The 23,719-nt window shown below is 41.5% G+C and overlaps 1 protein-coding gene across 2 annotated transcripts in view; it reads right to left on the bottom strand.

Moving 5' to 3' along the window:
- Positions 1-9,509: 9,509 nt before the first annotated feature.
- MRAP2 (melanocortin 2 receptor accessory protein 2) overlaps positions 9,510-23,719 on the bottom strand; it is a 54,006-nt gene continuing 39,796 nt past the window's right edge. For both annotated transcript variants that reach the window (XM_058734618.1, XM_058734617.1), the window contains one exon: positions 9,510-11,048. In XM_058734618.1, the coding sequence (XP_058590601.1) occupies positions 10,655-11,048 (394 nt within the window). In that variant the 3' untranslated portion in view covers positions 9,510-10,654. The remainder of the gene's footprint in view (positions 11,049-23,719) is intronic.

Genomic DNA, 23,719 nt, shown 5'->3' with positions numbered 1-23,719 from the left:
TCTTACCATTCTGTAGATCAGAGTTCCAACACAGTTCTCATTGGGATAAAATCAAAGTATCAGCAGAGCTGCATTCTTTCCGGAGACCCTGGGAGAAAATGTCTCTCTGTTTCGTCCTGCCTTTCCTTCTTTTCCACCTACATATGTTGGCATTGCCCCTCTCTCCATCCTCATAGCAACCTTGCATCTGAGCATTCTTCCATACCTCTGACCGAAGGCCCAGCTGGGAGAGGTTCTCCTCTTTTAAGGACCCAAATGATTAGATTGGTTCTACCTGGACAATCCAGATGCTCTTCCCATCTCCCCACTTCAGGATCCTTAACAACACCTGCAAAGTCCCTTTTGCCATGTGAGTACCTTTTCACAGGTGGCTACCTTGGGGAAGGTCAGCAGAGAGCATTACTCTGCCTACCACACTCCTCTCATTCAAACCAATCTTCTAATCTTCTAACCACGCCGTCTATACTAACACCTTTGTTTATGTCCTCCTCCTTTCCATTTGACTATCTCCCCCCACCATGTCCTTTGTTCACCACACCAGATTTTCACGATCATATTCTTCTCTAAACGGAACATATATTCTACATCTACTGCCTGGTTATAGCTCTCCTTGTATACATACACATACACTCATCCCTGTTCATCTCTTTATTTTCCTAGGATCTTCTAGAGGAATCAGTTCCATGATGATAATGGCAGCAATGGCACAGGCCTCTTAATTAAGGACTCTAATAAAAAAGGAATCACTGCAGAGCTGCCACAGAAATAGGCTTAGAAGTAAATAACTGCTATAGTGTTTATGGAACCTAATGGTTAATCATTTTTTAAAAATTTTATGTCACTATATATATATAAGGTTTTAAGGCAAATTTTCGTTAACCACTAACAGATTTTATTTTAGAAAAAAACAAGGAGATTTCTATCTTCTAACAAATTGCCTTTGAAACATGATGCTTTAAGCAACATTAGTGCTCTCTTGCAAATGAACAGGATTTATATAATCTCACCAGATGTAATGAATCTGGAAAGACTAAGGGAGAAAACCAAAAAGCCATTCATAAGTGTGAATTTGAACCTCAAATTCCTCACAGGAGAAACCATTATTCAAGGTGAGTATCACATCGACATGATGCCTGAATATGATGAGATAGCTGATTTCCCTACTCATATAATTAAGCTGCTAATATGTTAGAAACTAAAACAATTTCCTTGTTGTATTTGTTCCTAATAAGTATGGAACAGTTTAGACTCTATAAAATCAGACTAAATATATCCCCATACTGCCAGATCACTGAGCTAAATCTCTCCCATAAGAAGAACATGACTATACTCCTAGAAAAAATCTTCCTGAGAATAATAGGCTTTTAGAAGGTAGGGGCATTACTACAAGTTCCCCCCAGTTGAGGACTAGAATAGAGCTGAAGGGGACCAGTGGAAATTTAGTAGGTCTGAGTCGAGGTATCCCTGCCCTAGTATACAAAGGTATCATTGCCATCTTTAAAGATATGACATTCTCCCAAAAGTTTAATGAAGAGGGACTCTGTGAACAATAGATTGACACAGCTGCATAATTATCAACACAAGTCAATTAGAATATGTTTTGATATTTGGACAATGATTATCCTATTATTCTTTGAAAGTGCAGTAATAGCAACAAGTAATCAGGCCTGACAGAACATGGAGATAACAAACAATAAACCATCCTAAATCTGTTGGACTCCTTGACAATATGCAGGAGATGAGCTAGATATCTTTGCAGATCTCTCTTAATGCAGGGCTCACACCTGCAAAGGCTAAAGCTCTTTTTTCAGCAGAGGGAACAAATCAAGATTTCTGATCCGGTGAAGTTTACTAGATGGCAAGAAGATCAGAAAAGTACACAGAGCCAAGTATGAATAAATGCAGTTAAGTGTCATATGGAGTGTGAATGGAACACAGGAGAAAAAGAAGAAATCCCTTTCACCTGGGACCTGGAAAGCTTCTTTTGGAAAATGTGGCTTTGGGGATGGATCTTAAGAAATGGGTGGAATTTTGGCAGAACAGGATATAAGGAAATTCCAAAAACTGATTCCAAAATTCAGACAGAAACACAAAGGACCCCAGATAGTCAAAACAATTTCAAACAAGAAGAACAAAGTCGGGGACTTACACTATCTGATTATAACACTAACTATAAAGCTACAGCAATCAAGAAGTATGATTTGGCATAATATAGGCAAATAGGACAATGCAACAGAATAGAATATCCAGAAATAAGCCAACACATGTACACGCATGCTGGAAAACTGATTTTCAGTAAAGGTGCAAAGGCAACTCAGTACAAAAGGTTCTTTTCAACAAATAGTGCTGAAACAATCAGATTCCTAATGCAAAAAATAAACTTTGATCATACATCACAATATATGTAAAGATGAACTCAAAATGGATCATAGACTTTAATATAAAACCTAAAACTATAAAACTTAAAGAAAAAAAGAGTAAACATTTATGACCTTGAGTTTGGTGAAGATTTCTTTGACATGACACCAAAAATATGACCTATTTTAAAAAGAATTGATAAATTCAACTTCACCATAATAAGCAACTTCTGCTCTTCGAAGACACTATTAAGCAGACAAAAAGACAAGCTATAGGCTGACAGAAACTATTTGCAGATCATATATCTGATCAAAGATTTATACCCAAAATAAAGAACTCTCAAGTCAGTAATAAAACAAACACCCCAAATAAGACAATGAGCCAAAGACATGAAAAGACACTTTACCAAAGATATCCAGATGCAAAATAAGCTTATGAAGAGATGCCGAATAGCATTGATTATTAGTGAAATGCAATTGAAAACCATAATGAGATAGGACTAAACACATATATTAGAATGGCTAAATTTTTAAGAGATTGATCTTACAAAGTGTTGGTAAGAAAGCAAAACAAACCAGAATTTATACACTGTGAGGAATTTAAAACTATATAACCATTTTAGAAAATGTCCAGCAGTTTCTTAAAAAGAAACATCTATCTGCCATATGACCCAGATGTTCCTCTTCTAGGTGCTTAAGAAAATAAAAGCACATGCCAATATAAAGATTTGTAAACAAATATTCATAGAAGTTTTATCTATAATAGCCAAAATTGTAAATAACCCAAACATCTATCAACAAGTAAATGGATAAAAAAAAATACATGGGTGATCTCAAAATAATTATGTCAGAAGCCAGACAAAACAAGAGTAGATACCACATGATTGCATTCATATAAATATCTTGAAAATACAAACTAATGTATAGTGGCAGACAGCAGATCAATTGTTTCCTGGGGAAGAGGTGGGGAGGGAGGGATTACAAGTGGGTATGAGAAAACTTCTGTGGGTGATAAACATATTTATTATCTTGGTTGTGGTGATGGTTTCTTGGGTGTCAAAGTGTATTAAAAAGTACACTTTAAATACATAAAAATCATTCTGTCAAGTATACCTCAAAGTCGTTTTTGAAAAAACAATTGAGTACTGACCTACCTCAATGGCTGACTGGAGCAAGATGATCACCCCAAACTGTACCTGCCTAACAGGAAGTAGGGAAGCTTCTCTCGTGGAAGACAACATCATTTGTAGCATCAATCGATTTCATTCACAATGTCTGCCAAATAAGTAAACAATTTCCAGACATGCAAAGTGTCCAGGCTATATGATTTAATAATACAAGAATAGGAAACATTAGCAAGTGCAAACACAAGTGGTCCAGGTATCAGGGTTAGCAAATGAAGACTTTTAAAATAATCACTTTCAATATGTTCGATAAACTAGAGGAAATGGTGGACAAAATAGATAAAAGGATAAAGATTTGCACCTACGAAATATACTGAAATGTATTTTTTAAAAGACTCAAACTGAGGGGCGCCTGGGTGGCTCAGTTAAGTGACCAACTTCGGCTCAGGTCATGATCTCACGATTCTCCAAGCCTGAAGCCTGCTTTGGATTCTGTCTCTCTCTCTCTCTCTCTCTCTCTCTCTCTGCCCCTCCCCTGCTTGCTGTCTCTCTCTCAAAAATTAACATTAAAAAATAAATAAATAAATAAATAAATAAAAATCAAACTGATATTCCAGAACGGAAGCTTTTAGTTCTCGAAATACGGGAAACTGAGTTAATTTGGATCCCTTTACAAAGGAAAACGTTCAGTAATACTGGGTAAAATAAAACAACAAAAATAATATAGAGCTAACCATGAAGAAAAGAATTCTCAGATGACAAAAATAAACAGGAAACTTTTAAAGCCAGAATGGTAAGCTTGTGAGCTGATGCCACACACAGCACCCTGGGGACAGGATTTTAATCTGCATCCTCAAGTGGGTTAAAATACCCACTCAGAAAAAAGGGGTTCATACCAGGCATAGAAACTGTCTTGCTTTCCTGAGACCCTTCAGTGAAAGGGAGACAAGGAACTCCATACACTGACATAGGTAAGGGATGAGGACATTGGTTGTACCAGGGTTCCTAAGAAAAACAAAACCTCCGGTGGGATCCAAATTTATACTCCTATTTATGAAACAGGAAGCCCCAAGCAAAAGTTTAAAAATAACATAATTCCAGATTGATCACTCAGGGAAATTTTTATTTTTTTATTTTTTTTAAATAATTAAAAAAAGTTTAATGTTTATTTTTGAGAGAGAGCAGGGAGGGTTAGAGAGAGAGAGAGAGAGAGAGAGACGCACATAGAATCCAAAGCAGGCTTCAGTCTCTGAGCTGTCAGCACAGAGCCCAACACAGGGCTTGAACCCATGAACAGAGAGATCATGACCTGAGCTGAAGTCAGAAACTTAACCAACTAAGCCGCGCAGGCACCCCACTTAGAGAAATTTTTATAAAACCAGGATGCGTGAGACAATCATAGAAAAAAATACTGCTCACTGTAAAGAAGCTCATGCAACTACACACACACACACACACACACACACCAGTTGGAAACAATTGACTATAAGAAGTAGCAAACCCAAAAACCCCCAAGATGATTAGTATTCCAGAGCCTAAAATTATGAAACAATCGGGGTGCCTGGGTGGCTCATTCAGTTAAGCGACCCGCTTCGACTCAGGTCATGATCTCAAAGTTGGTGGGTTTGCAGGCTCTGTGCTGCTCAAAGCCTGGAGCCTGGAGCCTGGAGCCTGCTTCAGATTCTGTGTCTCTTGCTCTCTCTCTACCACCGCCCTCTCTGCTCGCGCTCTGTCTCTCTCTCTCTCTCTCAAATAAACATTAACAAGTTTCTTAAACTATGAAACAATAAAAGAGAGCATAACATGACTATGGCTAAATCCTCCTTTAAAAATATAAATCATAGAAAATTTAATGGAAAATATTACGACCTCATGAGAAAAGAACAGGTGGATTGTTTTAAAAGAGCCCAACAGAACTTAGGGAAACAAAATATATACAACAATTGGTACATCAAATTCCACAAGTTAAACAACAGACTTGAACTGTCAGTATCCAGTATGTTTATTAAAATTCAAGAGTAATCTCTCAAACAGTTGTTTAAAAAATAGATAGTTTAAAAAGAAAATAAAAACTACACTAGAATTAAATTTTAAAAAGAGAGAGAGAATAAAAACAAATGAGCCAAAATGGAGCATGTAGAATAGGTCAATCACTATTTTAAGTGCTTTATATGTTTTATCACTTACTGCTCACTAACTTTTAGGTGGATGTTATCCCTTCTTGTTTATGAGGAAACAGTATCTAGGCACCCTGGTGAAGATGGCACAGTTAGCCAGTAATGAAACCCATCTCAGACAGACTACTTCCAGACCACCTGCTCTTGAGCACGGCTGCATGGTGTAAAGAAAAGAGGAGAAAAGCAGAGCCAAGTAAATAGAAATCACAAAATAAGAGGCTAGGAAGCAAACATCATCAGTAATCACAATAGGGAACAAACCTGCGAGTTAAAAGACTTACAGATTGCCTGAAACAAAGCACAATTCAAATTTAAAACAGATTGAAAGTTACAAAGAATACATAAAGAGGTCAAAAGTTGGAGACAGAAAAAAAAAATCAAGTAAATACTAACCAACAGCGAGAGACCCATTCAAGCCTTCACCAGGTTCTCCATTTCTTGGAACCCAGGTTGGTCTGCCGCCAGGCAACTCTGCACCTGAGAAACAGACCGCGTCTCCCAGAGCCTTAGTTCTCCCGCCTGTAAAATAAATATAAATACATATGAGAAACAGTCCATCCCTCCCTCCAGCCAGTTTTTACCGGTTGCCTCCTGTGTTTCAGGCACCTGTCTGGCCCTGGCAGAGCCTAGTAAGAGGGACACGAAGGAAACCGCAGACATCATAGTCATATAAATTGTACAGTATGGTAGGTGATAAGTGCAGTAGAGAAAGAAAAACAGAGTATGATCAGGGAGATAGTGTTCTGGCCAGGAATAAGGGGAAGGCAGTGCCCAGTTTGAAAGAATGGCCAGCGTAAGCCTCACTAAGAACATTGAGGAGGGGGCTGTTGCTACTAGGGATCCAACAAAGCACTACAACGAGGTGATGTCAACGCCAGAGATGTGCTGTCTCTCAATTCTGAGGCTGAAAGTCTGAGATCAACGTGTCAGTCAGCAGGACTGCTTCCTTCTTAAGGCTGTTGAGGGGAAGTCTGCTCCAGGCATCTCTCCTTGGCTTATCTTCTCCCGACTTTTCTTCATGTGGACTTCATCCTATGTGTGTCTCTGTGTCCAAATATTCCCTTTTTATAAGGACACAAGTCATATTGGATGAGGGCCCACCCTCGTGACCTCTGCTCCAACCCTGTTTCCAGATAAGGTCACATTCTCGGCCTTTAGGGGATAGGACTTTAACGTGTGATTTTGGTAGGTTGGGAGGGGGCACAATTTGACCCATAACAGGGGGCATTTGAGGAAAAAGCTAAAAGAGGTGAGAGAGTGGGCCAAGTGGACATCTAGAGGAAAAATGTACCAGAGAGACTGGCCAGGGCAACAGCCCTTAGACAAATGTCTGATGTTTTCAAGGGATAGCAGGAAGGTCAGTGGGCTGGAGCAGGGTGAGCAGGGTGAGCTGGGGGAGAACAGATGAGATCAGCTGGGCGACGGAGGGAGGAAAGCCTTAAGGTCAGTATAAGGACTCTAGCTTCTTTGCTGAGTGACACTGGAAGCCATTGCAGAGTTTTGAATGTTTATTTATTTTGAGAGAGAGAGAGAGAGCAAGCACAAGCAGGGAAGGCACAGAGAGAGAGGAAGAGAGAGAGAATCCCAAGCAGGCTCCATGCTCAGCATGGAGCCCAACACAGGGCTCAGTCCCACGACCCCGGGATCATGACCTGAGCCGAAATCAAGAGTAAGACACTTAACCGACTGAGCCACCCACATGCCCCCATTGCAGCGTTTTGAGCAGAGAGGTAATTGGACTTAACTTATATTTAAAAGGATCATTTAATCCTCTGTATTGAGAGTTCTCATAGTGGGGTTACAAAAATTAAGTTAGCACAGAGGCTGCTTGGTACCCAATAAATGTCATCTGTTACTGTTTATAAGGGTGCTGGCGATGTCCCACCCAGATTCCTTTACTAGCCGGTTTGTCATTCCCAGCTTCGGGGGCAGTGTTGGTCCACTAGTTCTCCATTCTCTGGAGAATTGTCATTGATCAAAGCAAAAGCCACCTTCCCCTGACCAGCTTGGAGTTACAAAAGGTCATGCCCCAGCCTCAAGAGGGAATGATTCTGTGGTGCAATTTGTGCCTCTTGTCTAATGGAATGAATACATGTGACACAGTGAGAAGTCTCACAATGTTCTTGAGAATGTGACACCTGGAGAAACACTGCCAAATTGGGCTTTAAGGGACAGAAAGAGGACAAGATGAAAGTAGGCTGTGAGACCCCCCCCAAAGTTCTACATGCGGGAAACAGGTTGATAAACTTCTCCATTACAAATACATTTAAGAAAAAGAAAGGATGATTGAAAGGGCAGAGCTGCAGGCCCAGAGGGCAAAGCCATGAGCCACAGAGGATTATTTCCAGGACAACTGAATGGAGTTAGCCCAAATGAATTTCAAAATTGCTTAGGACTGGTGAGTCCTTTTTTCCTTCCAGTTTCTCCCTTTTGGAACAGATGTCTATAACTGGTCTGATGTGCTTGTCCCACCATTGTATTTTGGGAACAAATTACTTGTTCTCTAGTTTCACAAGCCACAGATGGAGAATTTTTCCCAAGATGGATCATACCCAGGGTCTCACCCATACCTGAGTTAGATAATTATGATGATGAAATTGGGACTTTTGAGCTAATAAGATTTAGACTATAAATTGGACTTTGAGTTGATGCTTTATAATTGAGACTTTGGAGGATGCTGGGATGAGGTGAATGTATTTTACATGTGAGGTGCTCATGAATCTTTGGGGCCAAAGGGAAGACTGTGTAGGCTAACACCCTCCCAAAACATGTCCAAGTCATAATCCTTGAATTTGTATGTTACCATACATGACAAAAGGAATTTTGCATATGCAATTAAGAATCTCAAATTGGGAGATTATCACGGGTAATCTAATGCAATTGGATTATAAGGGTCTTAATGGGTCCTTATAGGAGAGAGGCAGGATGGTCAGAGACAGAGGTATAAAGTAGGAGCAGAGGATGGAGTGATACAAAGTCCTAAGCCAAAGAGTGTGAGTAGCCTCTGAAAGCCAGAAAAGGCAAGGAAGTGGATTTTTCTCTAGCTTTCAGATAGAATACGGCTGTGATGACACCTTGATTTTAGCCCACTGACACTGATTTTGGACTTCTGTGCTCTAGAACTGTAAGAGAATAAACGTGTGTTGCTTTAAGCTAAATTTGTGGTACTTTGCTACAGTAGCAATAGGAAATGAATTTAGGATCCAACATGACCATGAAGAACATGTTGCCTGCTGTGCTGTAAGAAGTTCTTTGTCTCTGAGCCAGGAGTCTCATGTCTTCTGCCAGCATCCACAAAACTGGACCTGGCTTACTCTGATAGCTTATAGGAGGTGTAAAATCTTATACACTTCACAGTTTTTGACATTTAGTTAATAAGAATGATGGCATGGTCATAGGTATTTTTCCAACTTCTAGTAACACTCTTCTAATGAATCTATTTCTAAATAAGATACCACTTAAATAGCTTTGAATCTTAAGAAATAGCCTATGATTTATATTTGGTTGTTTAAATGATGAATAGTAATATTCATATTAGTAAAAGTTAATAAAATCAGCATTCTTTAATGAAAATAGCAAGTATCTATTTGCAAAAATGTGCTAATTACAAGAAATGTTCCATGCTTTGCTCTACTGTTTAATGTTAGAGTCTTAAAGAATAATATTTTCCTCAAAAGATATTATAGAAAAGGGATTTCTTCTGGTGGGATAACTCCCAAATGAAATCTGGTGCATGACTCAGACCAACTGGGCTCCTAGAGATGACAGAAATTAGGAAGCATTATAAACATGGAATAATTCTTAAAGGAAATGAAAAATTTGGATGTGTGAGGACAAAGAACCAGAGAAAATTCCTGTGCAAATGCATTTATTTTTTAGCTTTAGCAAGACAGGTGGTAAACAAATTCATAATGAAAATGCCACCCAGAGATTAGCAGTTGGCCATGCATGCAACTGTGTGTGCAAAACCAAGTTGTTTCCAATACCAGCGTGCAGACTGGACTCTTTCATGAAATTAACTCTGTGTTGCACCAGGCCACCCTGCATATCTGTTGGTGGGGATTTACAACCCATTCACCATCTCAGCTCAAAGTCCATACACTAGTCACATGACTATCACCTACACATCTGCCAAGTAAATAGCATGGCAAGTACTCTTCTTATGACGGACGCACACCAACACAGAGATACAAAAGGCACCTCCTCTCACTGAGCTGACAACCTTCTCTACATTTCTGGGAACAAGAGTGCCATGCGATGTACCATGAATTGGTACTGATTCTGGGAGAAGAGGGGCAGGGCTGGCCCTAGCTCTTAGCATGGGTGGCTGGAGGTTCTCAGAAGAGCTGTTTCAGTACAATCAAAGAAATGTTCGCCATGGTGACTGAGAGATGTGTCTTCTGACCTCCTCATAGATGCTTGGACCTCTGACAAAAGCTGGGCTCAGTTAAGGGCTGAGTGGAAGGTACTGACATAGGGCATCCTACAAGAGATAGGAGGCAGTGCCCTGGTTTATACTGCATTATGTACATTCCAGCTTCTTCTGGATGCAAAGTCACAAATTCACAAAATATTAGAGCTGGGATGAGTCATCTACTTCAAACTCCTCATGTTACAATGAACAATGTGGCAGCCCAGAGAGGTAAAGCAACTTGCTAAAAATAGAGCGTGGTGGTGGCAGGGCCAGACTGGAATGCAGCATGCTAACCCCCATTCAAGAACACTGACACTCTGTGCAGCCAAACTTTTCAACAACAAGGAAGGTGAGACCATGCAAATACTTTATTCTCAAAAAAGCCTGAACTGTGTTTAAAGGCACAGAAGCTCAGCTTCTTCAGCTCTTTTCTGAGGGGGCTCTCTTCTCTGTGTCTTTCTTTCTATCTCTGTCTCCCATGTCTCCCCCCAACACACACAAACAACTTTGGTCAGTGGAGATTTCTTGCTTTACAAAGACGGATCCAACATCTCCAGGAAGACACTTTACAGAGTACGTTTCTCAATCCAGGTCTTTGTGTGAGGTCTGGGAAACTGGCTTATTTTCTAGAACAATAGGTGGTTCTGAAATCAGAAGATCATCCTCCCCAAAGGAGGAGTTCTGGTCTGTGTTCACGAAGTTGGGGATGTCGAACTTCATGAGCCTGTTCAACTCCTCCTCTGGCCGCCCATTGCTTCTAATGGCTTCCTGCAGTTGAACACAGCTGTCAAGGGCTGTGGTCTGGTGACAAGCTTTAGCCCTATCCAAGTGTTCCACTTCATTGATGTAGCAGTGAAAGAGAGACCTGGATTCCTCATTGCCCTGTCGAGAAAACACCTTATCTGGCTCCAGCGGTCTTCCGAAGTCTGACACAAAGCTATTCATTCTGAATCTCTTCTCTGAAGACTCTGCATTGCTGTAGAGAGAAGGAAAATAAAAGAGTGCTTACATACCAGCTTGTTCACCTACAGAAATTGTGGGTTTTGGCATGTTGGGCAGACCATCATGCTTCCACTGAGCCTCGAGCATGTGCCTCTGTACAGGACAGACAAATACCACAATGGAGAGATATCACTTCTGAACATGTAAATAAACCCAAGACAACTGGACCATCCCGAAAAGACACCTTGCTGAGGAATCCCCCAATATTCTGGATCAAACAGCCATGCTTCTCTGGGACTCTTGGATCACCTGCATCAGAATTAGTTGAAGTACTTCTCAAAATGCAGAATCCTGCAGGGCAGGCACCTGGGTGGCTCAGTCAGTTGAGCGTCCAACTTTGACTCAGGTCATGATCTCACAGTTCGTGAGTTGGAGCCCTGCATCAGGCTCTGTGCTGACAGCTCGGAGCCTGGAGCCTGCTTCAGATTCTGTGTCTCCCTCTCTCTCTGCCCCTCTCCCACTCATGCTCTGTCTCTCTCTGCCTCTCAAAAATAAAGAAACGTAATTAAAAAAAATGCAGAATCCTGGGTCAAGACCTTCAGAATCTCCAGAGGTAGGGGCTGTGTTTTCATAGAATCCCCAGGGATCACCACTGATGGTCAAGTTTAGGGCCCTTGACCTACATCAGATCAGCCTGAACAGCAGTGCTATCTTACAGGGTAAGTTTCATATTTGTCAAAGTGCTTTCATGTCCATGTATTTCACTTGATTCTCAAAACTGACCAGTGCAGTCACTTAGGGCAGGAATCATGATACCCATTTCACAAATACATGAGCTAAGGTAAAGAGCCATCAGATTGCCCCCTTTAGTCACAAAACCAGTTAGTAATGGCAGTGAGAATAAAACCCACTTTCCTAATTCCTTGTTTTATTTAATGTGGAACCAATTAGCAACTCAATGGTAATAAGTCAGTGAATGAATGAATAAAATAAGTGTCGATTAACCCCATTAGAGCTTTGAATAACCTGACACCCATCTATTTTAATCACCATCCTTTCCAGGTTTCTACAAAGGTTGCTCACACACAGGTAGTGATTCTTTAAGGGTAAGAATCATGACTGAGCACATTTTCAACTCCAGAATAGAAGCTGACAAAAATTAGATTCTAGAGTCTGTTTAACAAGCATGTGATCTCCATGATTTTAGTTCTAAATCTCTTCCTTCCCACCCTATCACTCAGGATAAAGTTCTTATGACCAAGCTCTCATGGGGCAGAGGGCATGGATGCAATTTTTTTAAGTTTATTTTTATTTATTTTGAGAGAGAGAACATGAGCAAGTGGGGGAGGGGCATCGAGAGAGGAAGAGAGAGAGAGAATCCCAAGCAGACTCCACACTGTCAGCACAGAGCCCAATGCAGGGCTCAAACTCACAAACTGTGAGATCATGACCTGAGCTGAAATCAAGAGTCAGATGTTTAACCAACTGAGCCACGCAGGGGTCCCTGGATGCAATTTACAGTCTGGAAAATCTGACTGTATGGACTCCATATATTACTTCCATATAGACCTCTGGATTTTGGAGGTCAGTTATCCTATAAGCTTTGCAATCCAGCAGCTGAAGGACTTTATACCAGCTCTCCAACCTGATTACCTGGGTGACATCAGACAAGGCATTCTTCTCAGAAGCCTGAGTTTTCCTTTTTTTTTTTTAATTTTTGTTAACATTTATCTATTTTTTTTTAATTTTTTTTCAACGTTTTTTATTTATTTTTGGGACAGAGAGAGACAGAGCATGAACGGGGGAGGGGCAGAGAGAGAGGAAGACACAGAATCGGAAACAGGCTCCAGGCTCCGAGCCATCAGCCCAGAGCCCGACGCGGGGCTCGAACTCACGGACCGCGAGATCGTGACCTGGCTGAAGTCGGATGCTAAACCGACTGCGCCACCCAGCCGCCCCAACATTTATCTATTTTTGAGACAGAGCATGAATAGGGGAGGCTCAGAGAGAGAGGGAGACACAGAATCTGAAACAGGCTCCAGGTTCTGAGCTGTCAGCACAAAGCCTGATGCGGGACGAACTCACAGACCGTGAGATCATGACCTGAGCTGAAGTCAGAAGCTTAACCGGGGACCTTATGAAGATAAAAAGCTTCTGCACAGCAAAGGAAACAACCAACAAAACTAAAAGGCAACCAACGGAATGGGAAACGATATTTGCAAATGACACATCGGACAAAGGGCTAGTATCCAAAATCTATAAAGAGCTCATCAAACTCCACACCCGAAAAACAAATAACCCAGTGAAGAAATGGGCAGAAAACATGAATAGACACTTCTCTAAAGAAGACATCCGGATGGCCAACAGGCACATGAAAAGATGTTCAACATCGCTCCTCATCAGGGAAATACAAATCAAAACCACACTCAGATACCACCTCACGCCAGTCAGAGTGGCCAAAATGAAGAAATCAGGAGACTATAAATGCTGGAGAGGATGTGGAGAGACGGGAACCCTCTTGCACTGTTGGTGGGAATGCAAATTGGTGCCGCCGCTCTGGAAAGCAGTGTGGAGGTTCCTCAGAAAATTAAAAATAGACCTACCCTATGACCCAGCAATAGCACTGCTAGGAATTTATCCAAGGGATACAGGAGTACTGATGCATAGGGGCACTTGTACCCCAATGTTTATAGCAGCACTCTCAACAATAGCCAAATTATGGAAAGAGCCTAAATGTCCATCAACTGATGAATGGATAAAGAAATTGTGGTTTATATACACAATGGAATACTACGTGGCAATGAGAAAAAATGAAATATGGCCTTTTGTAGCAACGTGGATGGAACTGGAGAGTGTGATGCTAAGTGAAATAAGCCATACAGAGAAAGACAGATACCATATGGTTTCACTCTTATGTGGATCCTGAGAAACGTAACAGAAACCCATGGGGCAGGGGAAGGGAAAAAAAAAAAAAAAAAGAGGTTAGAGTGGGAGAGAGCCAAAGCATAAGAGACTGTTAAAAACTGAGAACAAACTGAGGGTTGATGGGGGGTGGGAGGGAGGGCAGGGTGGGTGATGGGTATTGAGGAGGGCACCTTTTGGGATGAGCACTGGGTGTTGTATGGAAACCAATTTGACAGTAAATTTCATATATTAAAAAATAAATAAATTAATTAATTAATTAAAAAAAAAAAAAAGAAGCTTAACCGAATGAGCCACCCAGGCGCCCCGATCCTTTTTAATTAAAAACAAACAAACAAAAAAAATCAGGTGAATATCATAGCCTACTGAGCGAATGTGATGTGAAGCTCAATGATTTATACAAGAGTACAATGTTCACCAAGTCACGTATTCAGAATTCAGAGAAAAATCACTTTAGAGGGACTGACAACTTCTGCTTTAATGCACATTTAAGAGGTCTTCTTATCTTTCAGTAAGTGGTTTTTTTCCCCTAATTGTCACTTCACCCAGGTTTAAAAGATGTTTGAGAGTAGGAATGAGTGTGCCGGCAACCTGTGACCAAATAAGGTAAAATGTCACCTAGGAAAGAAGGGCTTAACACATTTGGAAACGGCATGACTAAAATGCTGGGGCTTATGTCACTTTGCAAATCCAGGGCTAAGAAGCAGCTGAGGCTTCTCTGCCTGCCTGGAGCATCTACCGAGTATGAAAGCAGACCCAGAAACCCAGCTGTGGGCAGCAGCTCTTCCATAACCTAGGCTACATTTTCTCAGGATTAAGAAGTGGCTCCATTAATCATCCTTGCTGAGAAATTAGTCAGTCAGAAAACTCATATGACTTCACTCATATGAGGACTTTAAGAGACAAAACAGATGAACACAAGGGAAGGGAAGCAAAAAGAAATAAAAACAGGGAGGGGGACAAAACAGAAGAGACTCTTAAATATGCAGAACAAACAGAGGGTTGCTGGAGGGATTGTGGGAGTGGGGGTGAGCTAAATGGGTAAGGGGCATTAAGGAATCTACTCCTGAAATCATTGTGGCCCTATATACTAACTTGGATGCAAATTAAAAAAATAAATTAAGGGGCGCCTGGGTGGCTCAGTCAGTTAAGCATCCAACTCTTGATTTCAGTTCAGGTCATGATCTCACATTTCGTGAGATCAAGCCCCATATCAGGCTCTGTGCTGACACCACAGATCCTGATTGGGATTCTCTCTCTCCCTCTCTCTCTGCCCATCCCATGGGTGTTTTTTCTCTCTCTCTCTCTCTTCCAAAATAAATATTTTTGAAGGTGTCTTTTGATGAGTGGAAGCTTTAAATTTCAGTTAAGTTCAAGTTATCAACTTTTAAAATTTATATTATGTTTTTTATATCATCTCTAAGAAATAATTGCCTACCCTAAATTCATGAAAATATTCTCCCATGCTTTCTTCTAGAACTATGCTGTCCAATATAATAGCCATTAGCCACAGGTGGCTATTTAAATTTAAATTATGTAGAATTTAAAAAAAAATCAGAATCTCTGTTCTGTTACTCCCATTTCAAGTGCTTAAGAGCTACTTATGGCCAGGGGTTACCTGCATGGACATCACAGAGAACAGCTGCATCATCACAAAACTGCTCTTGGACAGAGTTGTTCTAGGAGCTTTTACTGTGGGTATATGAACCATGTTGAAATAGGGGTCAAGATTCCTTTGTTTATCCTTTTTTTTTAAATTTTTAAAAAATGTTTATTTATTTTTGAGACACAGAGACAGAGTGTGAGTGGGAGAAGGGCAGAGAGACAGGGAGACACAGAATCCGAAACAGGCTCCAGGCTCTGGGCTGTCAGCACAGAGCCCGATGCGGGGCTTAAACCCACAAACCATGAGATCATGACCTGAGCCGAAGTCGGACGCTTAACCGACTAAGCCACCCAGGCACCCCTTTGTTTATCCTTTTGACCCAGCACTGTTAAGAGACCTTCCTTTCAATCGACCTTAGACATAGTCATAGACAATAAGAAAAAAATCCATTCACAATAGCATCAAAAAAGTAGAATACAGGCATACTTCATTTTATTGCCCTTTGCTTTATTTGCAAGGTCACAGACACTGCGTTGTTTTTTTTTTTAGCAAATTGAAGGTTTATGGAACACCGTATCTGGTGAGTCCATCAGTGTCATTTTTCCAACAGCATTTGCCCACTTTGTGTCTCTGTGTCACATTTCAGTAATTCTCACAATAGTTCAAATGTTTGCATTATTATTATATTTGTTATGGTGATCTGCAACCATTAGTCTTTAATGTCTATCTCTTAATTGTTTTGGGGGCACCACGAACTGTGGCCTCACAGGACGGCAAACAATAAATGCTTTGTGTGTTCTGACTGCTTCACTGACCAGCCACTCCCCATCTCATCTCTCTTCCTCTCCTTGGGTCTCCCTATTTCCTGAGACATAGCAATATTGAAATTATGCCAGTTAATAACCCTACAATGGCCCTAAGTGTTCAAGTGAAAGGAAGAGTTGCAAATCTCTCACTTTCAGTCAAAAGCTAGAAATGATTAAGCTTAGTCAGGAAGTGAGTGCCATTACTGGAACTGGAACCCACCTATCACCTCTTGGCCCTTCATGAATTATGTCTTGTGTCACCTCCTGCTAGAAGTCTTCCCTGAGTCCTCCAGTCTGAGTTAGAATGTTCTCCTGGAAGATTGGTGCTTCTCTCCATCTGTCTTCTCACTCTGTATTATACTCTTTTCTTATCTGGCACCCTCATTAACATTATCATCTCTTGAAGGCAGGTATCATGTGTTTCTTGCCTATTTCCTAATACTTAGCACAGTACTGGGCATATAATAGCTGCTCAATAAATTTCTCTTAAATGACTTAATGATGAAGAGATCTTGAAACTAAATCAACCCTTGGCTTGGCAGGCAGCCTCTTCTATAGTTTCTACAAGGTCAGAAATTAATTCAAGGGCATCATACCCAAATAAGGTCAAAAAGTAAGAGCAAGAGAGCCTTAATAAGGGATGGTCTATCGGCGGGCACCTGGGTGGCTCAGTCAGTTAAGTGTCTGACTTCAGCTCAGGTCATGATCCCATGGTTTGTGGGTTCAAGTCCGTGACGGGCTCTGTGCTGACTGCTGAGAGCCTGGAGCCTGCTTCAGATTCTGTGTCTCCCTCCCTTCTCTCTCTCTCTCTTTCTCTCTCTGTCTCTCTGTCTCTCTCTACCCTTTCCCCACTTGCTCTCTGTCTCTGTCTCTGTCTCTCTCTCTCTCAAAAAAATAAATAAACATTTAGAAGAAAATTTAAAAAAAATAATAAGGGATGGTCCATTAATAGATCCTGAGTGTGGACTCTAGAGTGAGAGATACAGGAGGTCCAGCAAACTAGTATCCCCCAGGTCTGCCCTGCACCTACTTTCAGTACAAGGAAACACCCTACCTCTGCCCCCTACAATGCTCTCCACATCCTCAAGCTCTGTTCCATACTCTTCCATGGTGTCTCTCACATAGGTCCTTGGAACTCATATACAGAAGAGTTACTAAAAGGGTATCTTGTACTTTCTACAACTGGCCAGCCTTGGAGGCTGCAGGGCTCAAGTTCCATGGGGAAGATTTCCTGCCACTTATTCGTAAGAATGGCTTCAAGGAAAGCCAGTGAAAATACTGCCCCTCAGTGGCTACCCATTTTTTAAAACAGCATAGCCCTAATGAGTAACAACCAAAAATACTTTTATTTATTTAATGCAGTGAATATCAAAGAATTCTCACTAATTAGGCATGGGAAGTTTGCAGCCAGATGTAGTCTTTTTAAAAATTTATTTATTTGAGAGAGAGAAGTAAGTGAGTGTGGGAGAGGGGCAGGAGGAGAGTGAGAGACTCTCAAGCAGGCTCCACGTTCAGCATGGAGCCTGAGGTGGGGCTCAATCTCATGATCCTGAGATCATGATCTGAGCTGAAATCAAGAGTTGGATGCTCAACCGACTGAGCCACCCAGGTGCCTTTGGATGTTGTCTTAATTTAGTTTTTAGGAAAGAAACACATGCCGTATTGTTAAGGATGCCTTTCCAGCCTGTAGATGGCCTGGGTACCGCTCTGTGGGTTGTTATGCTCCCATGAAAAAGAGAAGACAGCAAGTTTCAACTTTCTCATTCTCTCAAATTCAGCTGCACAGGGAAAAACAATGCTCAATGGCACCTTTCAGATCAGTTAAAAGAGTTTAAAGTCAACTTGTTCTTCTACAGCTTTGGTTACACTTGGGAAAATTAAAAACTACAAGGGCCAAACATCTTAAATTCTACCTTGATTAAAATTACAGTTAAAGCCAGAAGCCAGAAGCTTCAAAAACTGAAACACTGAAAGAATGAGAAGCTTTGAGATGTTGACTGGTCTGGCAATTAATACCATGTTATAAGTTATCATGAGGAAAGGAGAGAACACTGAAGAATATTGTGCTATAGGTTGAATGTCTGTGTCCCTCCAAAATTGCTGTGTTGAAATCTACTCCCTCTTGAGATGGTATTAGGAGGTGGAGCCTTTGGAAAAGGATACTTAACCTTAATGAATGGGAATATGCCCTTATAAAAGAGGCCCCAGGAAGATCCCTTGCTCCCTCCTTCATATGAGGACACAGTGAAAAGTTTGCCATCTATGATTTACCAAATCTATGATTTACCAAATTTACTAAGTTTACCAAATCTGCTAGCACCTGGATCTTCAACTTCTCAGCCTTCAGAAACTGCAGGAAATAGATTTCTATTATTTACAAGCTTTCTATCCTATGATACTCTGCTATAGCAGCCTGAACAAACGAAGACAGTTTGCCACAAAATTTAGAATCATCAATAATTTTAGCATTTTAAATTGTTTTTGTTACATTCTAGATCTTGTCATTATAAAATTGATGATCTAGCTACTGTGCTCAAGAGAAGGCCTCCTGTGTCATCCTAACTTTTTAAAAATTACAAGAGTTTATTTTGAGAGGAAATTGAACCTTGTAATCATTTATTTCATTTATTTGTTTTAAGAATTTGTATTCCAGGATGCCAGAGTGGCTCAGTCAGGTAAGTGTCTGACTCCCGGTTTCAGTTCAAGTCATGATCTCACAGTTTGTGAGTTTGAGTCCTATGTAGTCAACACAGAGCCTGCTTGGGATTCTCTCTCCTTCTCTCTCTGCCCTTCCCCCGTTTGTGTGCTCTCTCTCTCTCTCTCTCTCTCTCTCACACACACACACAAAATAAATAAACTTAAAAAAAACTTATATTCCTCATTTTCATCTTGTTTTAAGAAATGCAATTGGCTGGGGTGGGGGCGGGGGGGGGGGGCGCCTGGGTGGCTCCGTTGGTTAAGTATCTGATTTCAGCTGAGGTCATGATCTCACAGCTCTTGGGTTCGAGCCCCATGTCGGGTTCTGTGCTGACAGCTTGGAGCCTGGAACCTGCTTCAGATTCTGTGTTTCCCTCTCTCTCTGCCCCCCTCTCTCTCTGCCCCTAACCCACTCACATTCTGTCTCTGTCTCTCTCAAAAATAAATAAAACATTAAAAAAAATTTTTTTTAAAGAAATGCAATTGGGGGGTCACCTGGATGGCTCAGTTGGTTAAGTGTCTGGCGGTTAGTGAGTTCGAGCCCCACATTGGGCTCCGTGCTGACAGCTTGGAGCCTGGAGCCTGCTTCAGATTCTGTGTCTCCCTCTCTCTCTGTCCCTCCCTGACTTGTGCTCTGTCTCAAAAATAAATAAACATAAAAAAAAAAAATAAAAGAAATACAACTGGGACTTAATCTATTTGTTGCAACATTACTGAAATCCCCCAGCCAGAATAAAAAGACTGATCAGACTGTTCTTATTCCTGTTTTTTTTTTCTTCTTCTTACCATGAGATGTGTCATATATTTTCTGTACCTGTGGAATATTCTGTACCCAAACAGACAGCCTCTAACTTGCAGTCCTCTGGCACCTGCACTGATTGTCATTACTCCCATGACACTCCCCTGCTCACAAACCTTCACTGAACCCCAGACTCTCTGCCTGATAGCTCAGACCCCCCCACCCTTACATCAGCTGGTCATTCTGGTGTGCTCTCCCACCAGTCCCCTTGCTAACCCTATGGCCCAGCCACATGGCACCAAACGCACTCAGGACTGTCCCTCTCTTAGGCTTGTACTGCTCCTTCTTCCTGATGGGCCCTTCCATGCTTCTCTATCTGTCAAAGTCAAATACCTTCTTCACTGTCCAATGCAAATGTTACTGCCTCTAGGGAGACTGTCTGATCTTGCAATGAGAAGGAATCTATCCCTTCTCTGTGCTCCTGCTGTATTTCACTGACCTTTTCTTACAAGATGCATCCCTTCCTGCTTCGTGTCAGAGCTATTTGTGTATGGCCCGTTTCTTCCTATGTACTGTGGTGCTGGATTATGTTCATCCTTGCATCTCCCAAAGGGCCTTGCAGTCATTAGACCCTCAATGAGCGCACTGAACAGCTGTATCTGCTGGTGGCCCAAAGCCCTGGTTCCCATGAAAAGCTTAGCCACCCCCAGTGTATAGCATTGTTGATAGTGGTAGACCTCTCGAACCCTTCCTCTGTGACCCAAGAGACAAATCAGGTCAGGAGGACAGACCCCTCCCACCTCCATTTGGAGAAGGAAAACATCTGTAATTCTCTGGGTTATTCCTCCAGAGATTTTTCAGATTTATCACAATGTTTTGCAAACGAAGTGCCTGCTGGTGTGCTGAGTCTTAGTATGTCCACGATTGTCTTCAGGTCCACCCTACTCATGAAAAGTGGTGGGCAGTTCAGCCTGTGGGCACCTGTATTTCTAGAAGTCATTTCCAGTGGTCCTTTAGAGATCTGTTAGGCTAAACAAAGACCTACTAAGAGTTAAACCTCTGTGACCACAACTGCTGAGAAAATAATAATAACCACTAATATTTATGGAGCCATAGCCTGTGCTAAAAGCTTCATGTCATGTAACAAGGCCTAGAGGTGGCAACCCAACCCTTCTGTCTGTTTGTGGCAGTGCCTTTGGTGGCTTTAGTTGCTAGTTCTCACTTACCAGGAAGGTGTCAGTCTCTCTGGGGTAAGAAGAGTTTACTACATTAGAACAACCCTCAGCGCAGTCCTGGGCAAGCCATGGCTTCACTGATGGGAAATTAAAAGTGACTCCTGGAAAAGGGGGTTATAAATTGAATCTGATACATAAAATAGTCATATTTTCTACCTGTTGATAGTGGTAGACCTCTCAAAATGTCAGCACTTCTTCAGGAACCACTCACTATGTCTGCACTTTGCCAGCTAGTTCCTGTGGCCTTGGTCATTATCAGAAACCTTAAGCACTGACATTTCTTGCTATTAGCTTTTAGATGTACTATACCTATCCTTTAGTGAGTGCCATATTCAGGTAGATTGCAACTCAAAGTAAAATGTAATTTCCATTTTTATAAGGTCATGAGCAATTCTGCACTCAGGCCTAAAGGTACATCCCCACTCGGACAAGATGCACTTAGCCAAGGCTACAAAAGGAGGGTATTTGAGACATATGATATCTGGAGTTTGATAGTTTTGGGGGGGAAGTTCAAAACATTAAACATAAAAATGTGATCCAAGGCTTTCCTGTTGCTCTCTCTCTGGCAGATTTATGATAATGGGGCTATAATGCTTTCACAAGACAGCCAGAGTAAATGGCTCCTTAGCTAAGAAAGCAGGGGGAAATGGTTCTTTTATCTTCATTGTCCATAAAGGATCCAGGTAAGAGGGTTTTTTCCCTACACACACAATAGCGAATATTCCAGGAGGAAAATAATCCCCATTAAAGCTGTTTCTTGGGCCTAAAAGCTTTTAGGAAAGGTGATGTCAGCTTTATAATAGTCTTTTTCCCTCTGCAGTATACTTTACTAGCTTTCACCAGTATCTGGTTCTCTTCTTCTGGGCACACAGATTACCCTTCTCAGCCTGGGCAGTCAGGGGGTGTGGCTAGTTCTGGCCAATGAGCTGGGAGAGGAAGGGATGTGTGCCACTTCCTGGCTGAAGAACGGAAGGGCAGGTGTGAGACCTCCACAGGTGCTCTCCCCCTTACAGTAACCCAGAAGGCTGAGTGTTGGAGACAGTGCAGACATAAGAGGAGAAGCTTCTGTCCACCCACAGCAAACATGTAGCTTGAGTAAGAAATAAACTTGTGTTGTGTCATACTAAGATTTGAGGAGTTGTTCGTTACTGTCTCATAAACTCATCTGGTTATTACACGATCCCTCTCTTCACAAAAGCCATTGAAAGGTCAGTGACTCCAGAATTGAAGTTCTTAGGCCAATATGATCCCAGTTTGAAGTCTTCAGGGGGAAGAAACTTGCCCATTTTATTGTGATGTCATTGGCTCAGTGTAGTGAATGGATCTCAACTCCTACCATCGAACATTGTTAAGTGAAGGTCCAGCCAGGGATGGCAATTACATATACTCTCTCGGCTAAATTGTGATCGATTCCTGATGGATGCCTAAAATAGTGTTTTGAAAACAATTCTGAGGCTAAGTCTTGGCTATGCAGGTAGATAGCACCGCCGATTAGTGATGTCTGTTGTGGGCATGGCACAAGCAGTAGAGCCGCGGGTTGTGGTATCTGCCGTCTTTGTGTCTCTCTACTTTCAGAGAGGCACATATTCTTTGCATGTGCCAGCAATAATGAGACCCTTCCCTGAAACACCTCCACGGAGAAAAAGATAGAATTAAGCAGTAGACTCAGCACTAGTGCATTATGAGCTCGCAGACTTGATCAGGTACCTTTGTTGCTGTTGTTCTTGTTCTTGTTGTTTTTTATTTAGATTCAAGTTGGTTAACATACAGTATAGTATTGGTTTCAGGAGTAGAATTTAGTGATTCAACACTCACATATAACATCCTGTGCCTTCCTTAATGTCCATCATCCATTTAGCCCATGCCCCCACCCACATCCCCTCCAGCAGCCCTCAGTTTGTTCTCTGTATTTAAGAGTCTCTTATGGTTTGCCTCCCTCTCTGTTTTTATCTTATTTTATTTTTCCTTTCCTTCCCCTATGTTCATCTGTTTTGTTTCTTAAATCCCACATATGAGTGAAATCACATGATATTTGTCTTCCTCTGACTGACTTATTTCACTTAGCATAATACACTCTAGTTCCACCCATGTTGTTGCAAATGGCAAGATGTCATTCTTTTTGATCGCCACGTAGTATTCCAATACATATATACACCACATCTTCTTTATTCATTCATCAGTTGATGGACATGTGGGCTCTTTCCCTAAGTTGGCTATTGTTGATAGGCTGCTATAAACATTGGAGTGAATGTGCCCTTTCAAATCAGCATTTTTGTATCCTTTGGATAAGATCAGGTATCTTACCCAGAGTGACAGAGTCATATTCCAAAAGGATGCTGCCTGATACCTACTTGAGGAAATAACTGTTCTCTGTGACCAATTATCCAGAGAGCCTGCTATATAAAGCAGTCAGAATTCAGACATGTCAGTCCTTCCAACCCAACACCAAGATTCTCTACTTAGTCTCCTTTCTAAAATCATCTCACTGTTTGAGAGACATACTCAAAGTGAGGCTGGAGTGGAATATTGGCAAGTGCAAATAAAACATGAATGCTTAGGGCCTGGATGTCCCATGGGAGGATGGGTTTCTTTTTCTTCCGCCTCCTACTGTTCACTTAGACTCCCAGCTCTCAGCAGGACCTCTACCAGCACCCCAGGGATGGAGTAAGAGTCACTGAGTACCACTGTGAATCCAGAAGT

Source organism: Neofelis nebulosa, chromosome 6, assembly GCF_028018385.1.
Source record: "Neofelis nebulosa isolate mNeoNeb1 chromosome 6, mNeoNeb1.pri, whole genome shotgun sequence".
Lineage (NCBI taxonomy): Eukaryota > Metazoa > Chordata > Mammalia > Carnivora > Felidae > Neofelis > Neofelis nebulosa.
Note: the sequence above shows the minus strand (reverse complement) of the source record. Positions and strands in the feature narration are given on the sequence as shown.